The sequence below is a fragment of the Armigeres subalbatus genome, chromosome 2 (assembly GCF_024139115.2).
Source record: "Armigeres subalbatus isolate Guangzhou_Male chromosome 2, GZ_Asu_2, whole genome shotgun sequence".
In the NCBI taxonomy this organism is placed as follows: domain Eukaryota; kingdom Metazoa; phylum Arthropoda; class Insecta; order Diptera; family Culicidae; genus Armigeres; species Armigeres subalbatus.
In genome coordinates this window covers 105,479,999-105,496,210 of record NC_085140.1, presented here as the reverse complement: position 1 = coordinate 105,496,210, position 16,212 = coordinate 105,479,999, and the positions used below count along the sequence as shown (strand labels likewise).

Here is a 16,212-nt window from a genome sequence, read left to right as displayed (position 1 = left end):
GAAGGATCTATCAGAAACTTCGTGAATAATTTGCTTAGTGTCCTTTGCACCTTTCTTAGTGGTTTTCGTATGTTCTTCCATTATTACAAAGCCATACTAACATTCCCATTGAATTGAAGAAATAGCGTGCTCATCAGGTGGAAAAATTGCAACATATAGGACAAAACATTCGCAAATTCAAACTTTGAACGCATAATCACTTCACTTCACTTGATTATATACAGTCTTTAATCTTTCTTCAATTTATTTGTAGTTCATTTTCTTTTAAGTATTATCATAATCTTTGAAACTTATCCAAAATGACGTATGTGATTTTGTAAACAAAGTTTCAAACGTCGATTTGTCGAATCTGATAGCACTCTCACGTAAACCAACGAACGGTTGTACAATCAGATTTAAAAAAAAATCGACGTTTGAATCGTTGTTTGCTAAAGCACATGCGACGTTTTGAATAAGTAGGTATCAGAGAAATGGACGAGTTTCCGCTCAAATCTATGACGGTTAATAACTAATGGTCCAAACCAATCTCTCAGCAATCTGTACTAAAACACGAGCATCAACCTACCGTGAAGTACCCTAATTTCGCGCACTGAAGATCTGACAAAGTTGAAACGTTCATAGAAAAACATGTAGTGCCCATTTGGGAACATTTGTTACTGCATCACGTAGTAGAATGATTCTAGTTTCTCAAAAAAAAAATCTTACTTGCGAATTTTGCTGCTATATAAAAAAAATGGAGTATGAATCTGAGACCATTGCTGCCCATGATCACATATTTGTAACACTCGCATTTTTGTTCACTGAGTAGAAAGCCTGTGAATCGATCAGAAAGCTCAATTTACTGCACCAAAACCCATAATAGTAAAATAGGTTTTACTATCTTGCTTATCTGTGGTAAGCTGGAAATGATTGAGTTTGTGGGGAAGATTGACAAACGATTTTCAAAATCAACCAAAATGCAAATGTTACAAATATGCGATCATGGGCAGATTGTATGTTCCTTATTTCGCGCATGAAAATAGGATGGTTCCTAATTTCGCGCAAAAGTGGCCCTAATTTCGCTCATGTTTTGAATTGAATATCTTTATTGGTTTGATGAAATATAATCAAATGACCAATAGATACCATGCATCCATTGTTAAAAATATGCAGATATCCGTATTAGATATCCATCAGTTTCCATTATTTAGTTGAAATGGTATGCCATTATATTTCGACCTTGGAACTTTGCTAAGATTTTGCTTTATGATTTTTAGTCATAATTCCTAATATATCGTTTCTTTCTGTAATATGAACTATATTTTAGGAAAAAAGGCATGTTTAGGCATGTTTGGCAATGTTTAGCTGGTGTATTGAAAAAAAGTTTTCATTTTCGAGACATCATGTATGAAAGTCTTAAATTCCGCTATCTTTCACATATGACATCTTCAAAAATGTGCATAAGACATCTTCAATATTGTATACATTATCGAAAAATCTGCTTCCTTTACTCAAGATTATCAACATTTTTCACATAGAATTTGAAAGCTATTGCAGACACTAACATAGGGGGAATGACGGCTTTGGCAGGTTTTGTTCTATTATTGTCAGGGTTTTTTTTTATGACTGATTATGCTCAAATTTGGCCTAAACATTCTTAGCATATCAAAGAATATTGTGGCCAAATTTCATAAAATTTTGTAGACAAAAACCCCCCTGCCAATAATAGAACAAAACCTGCCAAAGCCGTCTTTTCCCCTATAAGAATTGTCAAGTCAACATTAGTCGATGTCGGTGGTATTCGCCAGAAAATATATACAACGCGTATGGAATTAACTCTTCGGGTTCTATTCAGTGTAAAACGTGGTAAAACTATCGATTCCTGTGCATCATATTGCTTTTGTTTCGAATGTTGCAAATTAGGCCTAGTTTCGCGCACAAAGCGAATGTCTAAATAAATACAAAATACACTAAATTTCACACTTTTCAATAGTAATGACGAACAAACATATCCAACAGAGCATAATGAATACACATATTTCCAAATAGTAGCCAATAAGGGGCCCTCCTTAGCCGTGCGGTAAGACGCGCGGCTACAAAGCAAGACCATGCTGAGGGTGGCTGGGTTCGATTCCTGGTGTCAGTATAGGCAATTTTCGGATTGGAAATTGTCTCGACTTCCCTGGGCATAAAAGTATCATCGTGTTAGCCTCATGATATACGAATGCAAAAATGGTAACCTGGCTTAGAAACCTCGCAGTTAATAACTGTGGAAGTGCTTAATGGACACTAAGCTGCGAGGCGGCTCTGTCCCAGTGTGGGGATGTAATGCCAATAAGAAGAAGAAGAAGAAGCCAATTTTGTAAAGTAAAATCATTTGTTTACTTTGGTTATGTTCTTCGTCTCTGTGCTAAGCACAAGCAAATATGGCGGTCGATGGGAAGACCAAATTGAAATAATTTTATTTGGCGTACTAAATCAGATTCGTTTTTTTTAATTTATTCGTGAAAAACATTCAACAACAATAATAGGGTTAAGTCAGGCATTTTCGTCTTTTCGTCATAGTCTCGAAAACCAATAAAAGAGACACTTTTCTGCCAAACTCATCCATACCAAACCGTAAGCTCAGGAGAAACGTTCTGCTATAGTGGAGTTCTACCAATTGGATGTTGCTTTCGTTGGTTTTAGCCCCTACGACGATGGACGGAAATACCTGCCGAGTCCCTATTTTGTAATCCCGACGATTTTTTTTTATTTAGATTGGTGACCTAAAAAATGAAAAAAAAAATTAATGATGCGCAAAGTTAGGGGGCGCGCGAAATTAGGGCATATCACAGTATTAGGATCTTTTTTAAATATTTGATTACGGTTGGACTCTTTCGGATGGGAAGGGTGATCGTTTTCAGTTTTCACTTAGGAAACATCCAGATTACATTATTTTCCCAACCGTTGTTGAAATCTCCTCCACCTTCTTTTAGCATGATTCTTGGCTTCCTTCCAAATTCTTTCTCCATCAAACTAACAAACTGTTGAATTTTGACAAAAGTCTAAGTAAACTTCAGAATAATAACAGACAAAGTCGAGTCAAGTACAAGACACTGAAGACGACCTTACTGTTGAGGTCGAAATACGTATATGTCAGAGTACAATTACGTGGTGGAATTAAATGGGATTGTACAAACTCGTCTTATGACAAGCGAAGACATTCCACTAAAAAGCTCAACATAATTTTCTTAATGTAAAAGTAGCCAAATGAGTAATCCAATCTGCTGGCGATTTTACGGGCTTCTGTCAGGCTTAACATCACCCCGCGATTTATGATGGAAGAAAATCTCAATAAATGGTTGATCGGCACAATTAGAAATAATACTAATAATAGATAAAAAATCAGAAGGGTTATATACAAGATACGACCGCCCGACGGAAACTACGTAAAGCAGATCATAAGATAATAATTAATTTGCTTAGAGCTTAGAGTGATTGAAATTTTGACTTTTTCGCTCCCTGCTTGAACGATAACATTTGCTGTTTTGATGAACCTCCTAAATTTTCAACTGAATTGGTTGTAATTTAACTAAGTACGAGCAGTTTGAAGTTTGTATGGAAATCGCTTCGTGAGGCGGCTCATTAACTATTTAGGAGGAGATCCCCCAGCGCAGGACACCTCCCAATACCGGATACTCAGTAAAACGATACTTGCAGAGCTCCCTCCTTCAGCTTATAAAGTACAAAAGGAAGCTATTTAAAAGGATTTTAACGGCATGGGATATCAGATATTCATGTGGAAAGCATTGTGCAAAATATTAAATTGAATAAAAATGCTTAAAATTTTGATGTTTCGCGTTATTTTAGAAGGTTTGAACCAACAATGTTAAAATCAATCTAATGCATTCTGATTATGTGAAGATGGTCCATATTAGCCATATTTTAAATAATGATGATGATTTGTTAGATGTGCCATGTAATTGTGGTGTTCGGACATTGAAATTTTTCATAGCCATTTTTCACACAGGAACTTAGTCACATTTGAACAATATTTGAACATTTGATGCAATAGTGTCCGGTACTAGGAGACATTTTTCTGAACCGTGAAATTTTTCTCCAAAATTCATCGTCGTAAAACGTGTTCAAATAATCAAATATGTATAGCTTGTATGAATCATCAACGGCCATATTTTATGTATAAGGTATAAAAGGAAACATAATCCGGATAGTTAGAGTTTTTTTTGTCAAATGGCTTATGTGTCCGGCACTGGATGATCTCCCCCTAAATATAATCAACCCGAAGACTTCGAAGAATATTTCCTAATATGTAAGACGGTTGTTGTTGCGAACCGATCGAACTTTCGTAAGCAAAGTTATAAAGAAAACAAAAATACTCATTATTGATATGTTATTCTTTTACGTGCTCAATTGAATTTCCCACGATTTAGTATTTCCTTAATAATGTTTCTTGTAGCAGCAAATTGTTTCGCAACAAAAACGATTTATTCACTCGCTAAATTTCCTATGTTGCCATATATTTTTAGATATTAATGAGCAACATTGCAAAACGGTTTTCCAAAAAAGTTACTGTTTCCATAGTAATTCTCAAGCTTCAAATCGCGCGTGCTAAGTCAAAATACAACCAAATCTGTTAAAAATTAGGGAAGTTCTATAAAGACAACTGATACTACCGTTTAAGCATAGAGGAGCGAAAAAGTCAAAATTTGAACCACTCTTATGAGCAGGGCCGGATTTAGACGGAAGGGGGGTCCGGGGCCGACAGCTTGTGGGGGCCCCAAAATGTACAAAAAAGGTTGGTTTTGGTACACAATATTTGTGGGGGCCCGGGGCCACGGCCCCCCGCTAAATCCGGCCATGCTTATGAGCATGATTAAAGCCATGGTTGTTACTCTGTTTCTGCCAGGCCAGATGTAATTACAAAGAGAATCAACAGATGATATTTAAGAATAATATAACCTTCAATGTGTACAAACGGGTGACCCAAATTTGAGTAATACCGGCGCCGGCCGTGTTCGACGAGTCATCTGCACTTCCACGAGTAACCATTGGAATGTTGAATATATGGGGTCGGGAGGTAGCGAGGTTCGTTTTGGTAAACGTTTTGCCGCGTGTAATGTGTAGTTTTTCCGCAAATCATGTTCGATCGCACACCAATTCATTTGTGTTTCGAACAAAATTAGCGTAACTCACTAGGTAACTCACTCACAAATATTTTGATATGACAATTTAAAATTTTCATTTTAAAACCCCAAATTTATTATTCCGCAATGGTGATAATGCCTTTCCTTTCTGCGACTGTTGTGTGACTATTGAAGTGCTATTTTAAAGGGGTGCTGCCTAAATAGTAAGATAACCTTGTTTATAGTTGATAATCAATTTTAATGATCACCTCTTGCTTACATGAACATGTCCAGCATTTGTAGCACTTTTTCATAAACACCACTTTTTTTGCTCCGACCACGGTCATTACTCTGGTTCTATTGTTGTACTTTTTGTGCGAATCACCGCACAAAAGTAGAGCGCAAGAACCAACGGCACCAAACGGCGGTCGTAACGAAAATCTGAAATTTTACTGGGTCGGTAAAGAATTGGATTTTCAATGTTTTTACGTTGATAATCAGTAGTTCCAATGGGCTTAAAAAATTGCTGGAGAGTTTCCGATTCGATTGATAATAAAATCTCGAAAATCCATTGAAAGATAACGGAGCTATTAACGTTTGAAATCTTACATGATTTCGTGACGGTCTCGAATTTGGAAATTTTCATTTGTCACCCTGTATCCGAGTCTTCCCCTTAGACGTAGTTTACGTCAAAAGAAGTTTTCCGCCATTGTCTTCTTTTTTTAGATTTGAGCTGTCCTGAGTAGTTTTTAAATTGGATTCTGATGTGATTCACCTTAACCCTCTCTTTCTCACGACTTTTTTCAATGATTTTAATAGGAAGAATCACCTATGATAAAAATGCTTGAACAAAAGTTATTTGGCATAGCTAAAATTGGTGGAAAATGATAAAAAAAAGTTTTTGATTGTAAATCAATAGTTACTTGATTGTTTTCAATAGTTTAACTATTTTTATACAAAATTGACTATATTTGCAGTCTAATGAAACCATAAAGTTGTGCCAAATACTGCTTTTTGTTGATGAAATAATTCAATGAATGTTGGAAGGAGCAAAATTTGATGGAGTTCTACAGTTACCATGGGAAGGAAAGGGTTAAACTAAAATATATAGACTTCTAAATGTGTGGCAACAAAAAAAAATACAAAATCAGAAACTGAATATGCCCTCAACTTTTGGAAGGCATATTGCGTCACTTGGATGAAACAAATGACAAAGAAACACTTTTTTTCCCCATGTCATAACGATGAGATGATGAAAAAATTAGTTGTCGTTCACTGGTTCTTCTTCGTTGAAACTTTTGCTTCACAAATTGTCAAATTTTGATAGAGCTGTGATTAACATTGAATTCAATTGTGCGACAACAATAACCAGTACGTCAGCGCAAGGGACAGATTTTAAATCTTGTCTTGTCTTAGCATATGCACAGCCAGTATAAGCGCAAGGGACACATTATGAATATTGAAAAACTGGTCACGAATTGCTCAAAAATCAAAATATGACTTTTAATTACTCTAATAAAAATTAAGGTGGTAAGGTGGGGCAAGACGGTCAGCTATGTTTTTTATGCGAAACGCACTTACTCTAAAACAAGTACAGTGTTGACCCGATTTTGTCTACCTCTGATTTTGTCTACTCCCGATTTTATCACGTTTTCAACCCGATTTTATCACGTTTTCGACCCGATTTTGTCACCCCAAAAAATTTTATCATTATTTTTATTTTCGTAAATAATATCACAAACAACATTGATTTTTATGAAATAAACTTTCACCGCCTATACTGCCGTGAATCGCATATCTGTCCCATCTTTGCTGGGTTTCCTATGCATATGGGACAGATATGCGATTCACGGCAGTATAGTTTATTATGAACGACTTCTGAGTACCTGAGAAATATTCTGTAAGCAATTTCGACAAGAAATAACGGGTACCGTTCACACATATAGCCTTTCCAAGGCATAAAATGATTCATATTTGTGGAATGAATTAAAAAATTGGAAATATTTTTTTTCCAATTTTGTCACATACCCTGTTTCATCACCCCAAAATTCATAATAAATAAATGATAAAATCAGGATATTACTGTAATCTTGTAGAACAGTGTGCATTTTTATTTTCAAAATAATCCAAAAGTCAAAGTTAAGTCATACGTGACTTTTTTTCAATCCCACTTTTCACGTAACAGCTACGTGAATCAGAGTCGGCAAAACAAAATGAACTCATAAATACCCCCACACGGCTACGTTATTTTTTCGGTAGCTTCCAAACTTAATTTTTTTTATCGGGATCTCATAAAAATGTTAAACTTTTACCGAGGGCACAGCCGTGCCCCAGCAAAAAAATTTTTCCGAGATTTCTGTCAAAGTTGCTGAAAATCAGCAAATAGTTTGCCGAAAATCAGCTAACAAACCTCATTTTTGCCGGAATAAAAGTTTTTTTATTTTGCTGGCGCACGGCTATGCGGATTTTGACGAGCTGCAGAAATAAAACCTAAGTGTGCATGATATTATTCAATAGACCTTAGATGGTGTTCCAATGTACTTTATTAAACAAAATGTGGAATGCACCGTATTTTTGGTAGTTATCATTAATTAATGTTAACAGTATTAATATGTTTCTTTCATCACGATTTTTTCAAAAGAAGGGTAGAATTTAAATGTGACCCATTTTGCCCCTCTGTTCGACCCATCTAACCTCGACATTTTTTATTGAAATAAAAATCTTCTACTTCTTCAATGGCTCTACATTCCTACTGGAACTTGGCCTGCTTTTCAACTTAGTATTCTATTAGCATTTCCTCAGTTATTAATTGAAAGCTTTCTATGCCCGCCATTGCATGAGTATGTATCTTGTGTGGCAAGTACAATGGATACACTATGCCCAGGGTGTCGAGAAAGTTTCTAACCCGAAAACATCCTAGACCGGACCGAGAATCGAACTCGCCGTCTCCGGATTGGCAATCCTACGCCTTTGCTCGCAAGGCTATTGGAGACCCCTGATAGAAAAATAAACTACTCAAAATAAAATAAAAAAGTGGAATTTTTGTTATTTCATTCCCATGGTATACAGATTATGGGCTATTTTTCTAGATCCATGTTGAAAAATTAAATTTAAATGCTTTTGTTTTGAAGCATTGAGCGTTAGTCTTAGGTGACCCATCTTGCCCCATCCTTCAATACAATATTTTCAATTTAAAGACAGGAATTAGGTTCCAGGAGAAAATTATTAATAAATAGGTTATTCAGAATTCGAGCTACATCCTATGATATAGAGTCATCAATTGTCATATGTCAATTGTCAATTTCAAACAAATCTATAATAAGTACTTAGTTCACTAATTTATAAAAAAGATTAGAACGCACAGGAATACAACCTCTTATTTATCCTGTTATCTTTTCTTATGTCATTTGATTCTAGGAAATATGGCGGCTGTAGCAGGTTTTAACCTATTATTGCCAGGTTTTTCATCTTTTATATACAAAAAATATGAGAACAATAGATTAATAAAAAATTGCAATAATAAATCAAAACCTTGCCTAAGCCCATATTTTCTGGTAAGAATATTAAAAATATCAACAGAAAGATGTTCATAAACGGAAGATTAACCGAACTTGTAAACGGACCATAAACAATCATCAGACGAAACCCAATAATAAAAGAAATGCATCCTTACGTCTACACTGTCGTCCTTGCAGCCCGAGCCCCCAGATGTAATCCCGACCTACAGCAGCACAGCATCCGGATGATCATCAAATGTAGAAGAGCCACGGTCGCCATAGTCGTCGTCATTGTCGATCGATCGATCGATCCGTCGATCACAGGATGATGATGATGGCGATGACGATGGAACGAGACAGAGAACAGAAGAGAAGAAAAGCAGCGAGTCAGTGATTATCGACTCTGCTCATATTGCCCCTTATGATTGTTTTTTTTTTTCTTCGTGTGGAATACTTACAAATTAAACAGATAATAGGAGTTACAAAATAAACAGGTACTGTCGTGTGGTATTTGTTAATGCTTTTACTACTTAATTCATCCACTTTATTAACTATAATGATAAGAGGCAATATTTTGGAGAAAAATTGGATTTGTAATATGGTGTCGTTTTTTTTTTTATTTAGTGCAGGGGGGATGAGATAAGGGTTTGCTTGCTCTTTGATTGCTTTCTCCCTGAAATTGAATGATATTTTTGCTACAAGGCATTTGGATTTTTTGTTATTGTAGGAGCAGAAAAACAGGAAAAGAGCAATCAAGCGGGTTCCCACAGACCAGATACCTGTGTTAAGGTTAAACGGCTTAGAATCCAACAACAAACAATAGCAAAGAAATAGAATACAATATGAAATAGCTTTTTTCTACTTTGAGGAATTGTACGTTTGTAGCCATGCTTGGATTCTGAGACATTTACCCTTAAGATGTACCGAAATAAGCGGATTAGGGTAGAGGAGAAATGTGCCAACCGATGTTTAAATGTTAGCAGTTTTATTTAATTTTCATTTCCACTTTGTTCGTTGCACCTTAGCGTTGTGGCAATATTGAAAACATATGCATTATCATGTTACTTTTTAAACAATTCGCTACCTCAAAACAATGAATATGTTTTCAATGTTCCGCTCATAAATCTTACCACCATTCATGAGGAATATTTACAAACAAAAATTGATTTACATAACTTTGTTTACCACGACAAATTACGTGGGAATTATTCATTATTTCACCGTCGAGTCATCAAGAAATTTGCATGCATAATATACCCGCACTTCGCCAAGCAAAGCTCATCATTCTGATTCTTATCAAATGAATGTTGTTAAGTAATCCATGAACAGCTATTAGAATTCCACTTGCTGGTATCGCTTTGATCTGTACAATAAATACTAAGTAACGTAACAACGATGTGGATTGTTTTGACTTAAAGTTATTTCATGGCTCAAAACTGTATTTAATATAACAATACTACGAATACACTTCGTGTGAGATTTGAAGTCAAACGAAAATTATCTGGAGAACGTAAAATAAAACTTGACAAAAATATTTTCAAAAAATCATATAATTTTAAGCAAAACAATCTCACATACAATTGTAATTCCTTACTTCCACCGATCAAACGCAATTGGGGTTGCTGTTACCCATTTGCCGATAAATGTGCACCGTGCCTTAACAATGAATGTTAGATTTCGCTAATGAATATGATAAAGAAAAGGCAAATGAGTGTTTCCAGCAATCCTCGCATATCTGGTCCGTGGAGGCAACCCAACCTAGAGCAAGCATCATGTTTTCTCCATACAATGCCCCTTTCAAACGTAACTATCCCATATTTTCATCAATTTCTTTATATATGGAACGGTCACATCATTAAGGGGCAGTACAGAAAACGGGGCAAAGGGAATGGGGATGGCAATAGTTGTTGCAACCAACTAGTAATGAAAATGCGATATTACCCAAACCCGCTCCGGGGTTCACACACGACACGTAGATATCTTCGGACGTACCGTTTCCCGTTCCGCCGATGCCCACATCCTTCGAACTGTTGGTTATCGTGAGTTTGGCCATCGTGGACTCCACGGTCGTGACGACCGGCGGTACCGTCGTTGCCGCTGTTGCGGTACCATTGCTTCCGCCGACACACGGATCACTACTGCTGCCACTACTAATACTAGTGCTACTGCTACCACCGATGGCTACGGCACTACTGCTGTCCCCTCCTCCTGCAACCAGTCCGGCTACTGGTATGTAATGGCTCGGGGTTGTCATGCTGCTGCTATTACCACTGCCGGCACCGTTGTCGTTGCAGCACTGCAGGTTTTGCACTGGAAATAGGGAGTAGAGAAAATTCTATTAGTATAAAAAATATGACTTAAATCCATCCAGATGATCAGACGATGTGGGCAGACAGATAGAATCTTTATTTCTTGGGCATTTGTGTATCGGGTACTACTAGATATGGTTTTCCAACTAAACTAGTTAGGTTGATATGCAACATATTTAAATCATTCGAATAATTTACTTCAAGACTTCAGAAGCTTCCTAAATCCTACTTTAGGAACTACTGCGGAAACTTCATGGAAGTGCAAATAGAACATTGCCTGCAGCGACTCAACGATAGCCGTCGCGGCGATGAAATCACTTAGGTCTGGGGGAACCTTTAGTCGAACTTTCTATTCAAGATATCTGTCAAAAATTTATGATTGAAACCTTTTTCAACAAAGCGGGGGTGTTAAAGGATGCTACGTTGCAATTTTCAACCAGCTTCGTTAATTTTGTTAACATTCTTGTTGTGTCTCGGAATCGATAGCGCGGTACACCTTTTATGTGTCTGTAAGGAAGTGTAAGGAAGAAAATGAATGCCGCAAGCGAGACTCCGTCGAGAGGAGGATGAACAATCCGCCCTTGAAAACAACATATCAAGCAATCGGTCGATTCGTCATCATGACCCATCAAGACTCTTGAACTGACGGATTAACGGGAAGTTTCTACATACCAACGATATCGACGTGGCAGCGCCTACAGGAACCCATTTCAAGCCAGATCTAAACTTTAGTCGACCTGATCACATCGTCATCCGTAGTGTTGCCGTCATCCGTAGTGTAATGCGTAAATTGTTTGTGAATGGCAGGTAAAACTCGTATTTATTTTATTTTTTTATTAACCTCAACCCCCCTATAAAACCACAGCCAATCAGCCACCATGGTCCTCCAAACCAACATCAGAGACGCCATCGTCAAGTAGCTATGAAGGGCCGGCGATGCTATGACATGAGGTGGCCTGAAAAAGAGGTCATGACCCTGGGAAGCTGGAGGCGAATCAAAAACCGTTCACCATTCCAACGCTTTTTGAAGTGAACGGATGTCAAGTTTCCAAATTGAAAGTTACCGAGTTATATAAAGTTGAAGTGAAGAAAGTTTTTGGAAGAAAAGCAGGCGTAGAGGACGTCAGGTAACTTGAAGTGGCGCCGATAGCCGATCGGCCATCTTATTAGTCGCGATGGAACGCAGCGAGAAGCGAGGAATATCCCCACGTTACCATCGGTAAGCCCGCATCGAACAGAGTAACTCGCGACCGAGGCGTCCGCCACCGAAGGAGGAAAGGTAGTGTCGAGGAAGAAGATCGCGATTAGAAGAGTCAGCCGCCGATGCTACGTAGGCCATTGAAGGGCAATCGCCTGTGAATCGAACAAAAATTTACGAAATTAATCTGTTTTCAAATACCAAGTAGAGTAAATGTTGCTACCAAAGAATTCAACTGATACAATTTTGTATGTAATTTTTGATAATTTTTAGAAAACTATTTGGATTCCCATAGTCATGAGTATCACCAACATTATCCTTCCATTTCTCCAATGCCTACTTTTGTCGATTGTTACAAATATACGATCATAAGCAGTGAAGTTCTGTGCACATTTTGATTGCAAGGTTTTCGTGCCCGCGAGTTGCTTGAGGTGAGCGAGCAGACCCTGAGGCCATTGGTTCAGAGAGTCTCAGCCTAGCTCAGGGCATACTTACCCAATAAATACAATACCTTGGACAATTTTCCGAAATTTCTTCAAAATCGTCTTTGGAATTTCATTTAAAAACTCTTCGGATATTTCTCAGGAAACTTTTTGGAGTTTGCAATGCGAGATTTCTTCGAGAAACGCTTCAAAATTTCCTCAGGAAATTCTTCAAATATTTTTTTCGAAGGGTTTCGACTTCGGATAATCATTGGAAAACTCCACGAAAACTCTTCGGAATTTCCAAATTTCTTCGGAAAAATGTATGGAATTTCTTTGAGAAACTGTTCGGAAATTCCTCAGGAAACTCTTTGGAATTACTTCGAAAATCGCTTCAAAAATTTCATTGGAAAACTTTTCGGAATTTTCTCGGAAAAAGCTTCAAAATCTCCTCGGGCACCTTGCTCGGAAATTTGTTGGAATATTCTTTGTAATTTCCTCAGAATTTATAAATATCTTCGAAAAGTTCTTTAAGAAAATTCGGGAAATGCTTCAAAAATTCCTGTCTGGAGAAACTCTTCGGAACTTCCTCAAAATCGCTTGAAAGTTTTTCGGGAAACGCATTATAATTTTATCGGAAAACTCTTCAATTTTCCTCGGAAAACAATTCGGAAATTTCTCGGGAAACGGTTTCTTCGGGCAACTCTTCGGATATTGCTTTGAAAACTCGTCGGAATTTCCTAAAAAAAACTCTTCAAATATTCCTAGGAATCCTCTTTAAAATTCCTTGGGGAAACACTTCTAAATTTCATCGGAAAACTCTTAGAACTTTTCTCGGGAAACTATTCGGAAATTCCTCGGGAGTGCAGATTAATTATTATGTCTGAAACTCGATTTGTGCAATTGCAAAACATGTAAAATATTTAGTTCGAAGAATGTATTAACGCATTTGCCCAAAAGTACACGTGGCGCCCCTCAAAGGAAACGACGCACCCCGTTTTTTGCTCCCAATATATGGGAACTGTTCCGATCTCCATCTCACTGTACATATATTCATCTCAACGGGAAACAAAGAAATGCAGCACCAATTTCGTCGCCTCTTTTTGTCAACATTTGTGCTCACTGCTGAGAAAAATCCCAAAAATAATAAACAATCCAAATTCCTTTCCATTGCTTTGTTTTTGATGGGATGAATATCGGAGCCATGAGATGAATTCCAGGAGCAGTTTCCCTACTCGATTCTTATGGGGAGATAACATTGCGGCGTTTCCTAGGGTTCGGTTGTTCCTTTCGAACACTGGCGGAGCCAGCTATTGTTTTTTGGTGGGGCACCACTTAGCACAAGAACAATAGCCTTCGAGAACAATGGTGTGATTGCATCGCGTGGTGCCCCACCTCTGTCTCCGCCAGTGCCTTCGAATGTGGAACGCCGCGTGGAATCTTGTGCAAATGCGCTTTTGGAAACATTACAACAGCCGCGCGGTGTATCGTATTGACAGCACCCTACAATCAATGAGAATAGATAGAAGGTGAGGAAGAAGACCAAATGCAAGCGTATTAGTGGATGATGAAAAATGTAAACAGCAAATGGTGACGTACATATTTGCACGGCTTCTTATGGGAGCTCGTTTGAATGTAGTAGTGAAAACTTTTTCGCCATACACGAAAGGCTTCTTCTTCTTCTTCTTGGCATTACATCCCCACACTGGGACAGAGCCGCCTCACAGCTTAGTGTTCATTAAGCACTTCCACAGTTATTAACTGCGAGGTTTCTAAGCCAGGTTACCATTTTTGCATTCGTATATCATGAGGCTAACACGATGATACTTTTATGCCCAGGGAAGTCGAGACAATTTCCAATCCGAAAATTGTCTAGACCGGTACCGGGAATCGAACCCAACCACCCTCAGCATGGTCTTGCTTTGTAGCCGCGCGTCTTACCGCACGGCTAAGGAGGGCCCCACGAAAGGCACGAAAGGCACGCACACAATATATGAATTTCCATACCTTAGTATTTATTTTCATTGCCCTACAATATTGGTGTTGGAAATTTGATCTTCTCAGTAGCCTTCTGAGCTGCAGAGGACGATGGAGGTCCTTCGTAGCTTAGTAGGAAAAGCACCTGTCTAGCGTACCGGTCGACTTCAAAAACCCTTCTTTCGTTTGTAAGAACCATAAGTGGTGTGGCCAGTTTCACGTCGCATTTTATGTGTGTTATTCATCGATCTCTGGAAACATAAATCTGACAAGAAGTACTTTTAAATCCTCAATCAATTTTAAAATTGTTGTAAAATTGTTCATATGGCAGGAAATATCATTTGGCCGAACGAATTGTATAACATTTCACCGAAAACCATTTCTCGGAATTAATTTTCCCGGTTGAATTTCCTGACTGGAACGGGAGTCGAACCCAGCCACTTTGAGCATAGTCTTACTTTGCATTCACGCATCTTACCGCATGGCTAAGGAAGGCCTCTCATACGATCGCTTTACTGTTCGCTTGTACGATCTCAACTAGAGTATTGCTGCATCGTCTGGTGCCCATATCAAGCATATTGGATCGACAGAATTGAGTCCGTGCAGAAGAAATTCGTTTCTCATGTTTTGCAACACTTACGTTGGCGCGATCCGGAGAATCAACCCCCATATGCAGATCGTTGCAGACTGATAGGAATTGACACTCTGGAACACCGACGCCGAATCGCTCAAATAATATTCACTGCGAAATTATTGACTGGATTCATAGACTCTCCAGAAATTCTGCGTCAGTTCGACATCTACGCACTGAAACGAATAAGGAGACCACGGAATTTTCTCTCTCTTGAAATCCGCAATGAACAGTACTGCCCGATCCGGGCAATGGCTGCCTCCTTCAATACTGTGTATGCTGAATTCGACTTCAATCTTCCCTTGGTATCCTTCATCCGGCGGATTAATTAGGTTCTTCTTCTTCTTCTTCTTCTTATTGGCATTACATCCCCACACTGGGACAGAGCCGCCTCGCAGCTTAGTGTTCATTAAGCACTTCCACAGTTATTAACTGCGAGGTTTCTAAGCCAGGTTACCATTTTTGCATTCGTATATCATGAGGCTAGCACGATGATACTTTAATGCCCAGGGAAGTCGAGACAATTTCCAATTCGAAAATTCCCTAGACCGGCACCGGGAATCGAACCCAGCCACCCTCAGCATGGTCTTGCTTTGTAGCCGCGCGTCTTACCGCACGGCTAAGGAGGGCCCCGCACGGCTAAGGAGGAGGAGGAGGATTAATTAGGTTAGGCCCGCACGGCTAAGGAGGAGGAGGAGGATTAATTAGGTTAGGATACGTAATTTAGTAAATAAGATTTTATTCATCAAGACAATGTTCTGTCAGATAAATTTGAAACCAAACAATATTGTTGTTTAGAAATTTTCGAACATTGAATTGCCCTTCCAGTTCCCCTAGTAGTTATATTTGTTACTAATCAACAATCCAAATGAATTTGAGCCATAACAAGTTTGAAATGTGAATTTGAGAACAGATTTTTTACGCACAGATCGTAATTTTCGAGTTTCGTCTGTCCTTATGAATCATCATTTCGACGATTATTCACAACAAATCAAAGGGATAAAAAGTGCATATTGAATAATTACAATATAATAAAAGGATAATTGTTTTGGAATTCTAGACATTAGAAATAA

At 38.1% G+C, this 16,212-nt stretch overlaps 1 protein-coding gene across 26 annotated transcripts in view; it reads right to left on the bottom strand.

Annotated features, from left to right (window-relative positions):
- LOC134210579 (phosphatidylinositol 3-kinase regulatory subunit alpha) overlaps positions 1 to 16,212 on the bottom strand; it is a 140,924-nt gene that overhangs the window by 14,989 nt on the left and 109,723 nt on the right. For 23 of the 26 annotated variants that reach the window (XM_062686690.1, XM_062686692.1, XM_062686691.1 and 20 more), the window contains 3 exons: positions 10,544 to 10,912; positions 9,061 to 9,153; positions 8,779 to 8,826 (listed from right to left, as the gene is read on the bottom strand). In XM_062686690.1, the coding sequence (XP_062542674.1) occupies positions 8,779 to 8,826; positions 9,061 to 9,153; positions 10,544 to 10,912 (510 nt within the window). The remainder of the gene's footprint in view (positions 1 to 8,778; positions 8,827 to 9,060; positions 9,154 to 10,543; positions 10,913 to 16,212) is intronic. The other 3 variants (XM_062686686.1, XM_062686687.1, XM_062686689.1) reach the window with 3 other exon arrangements.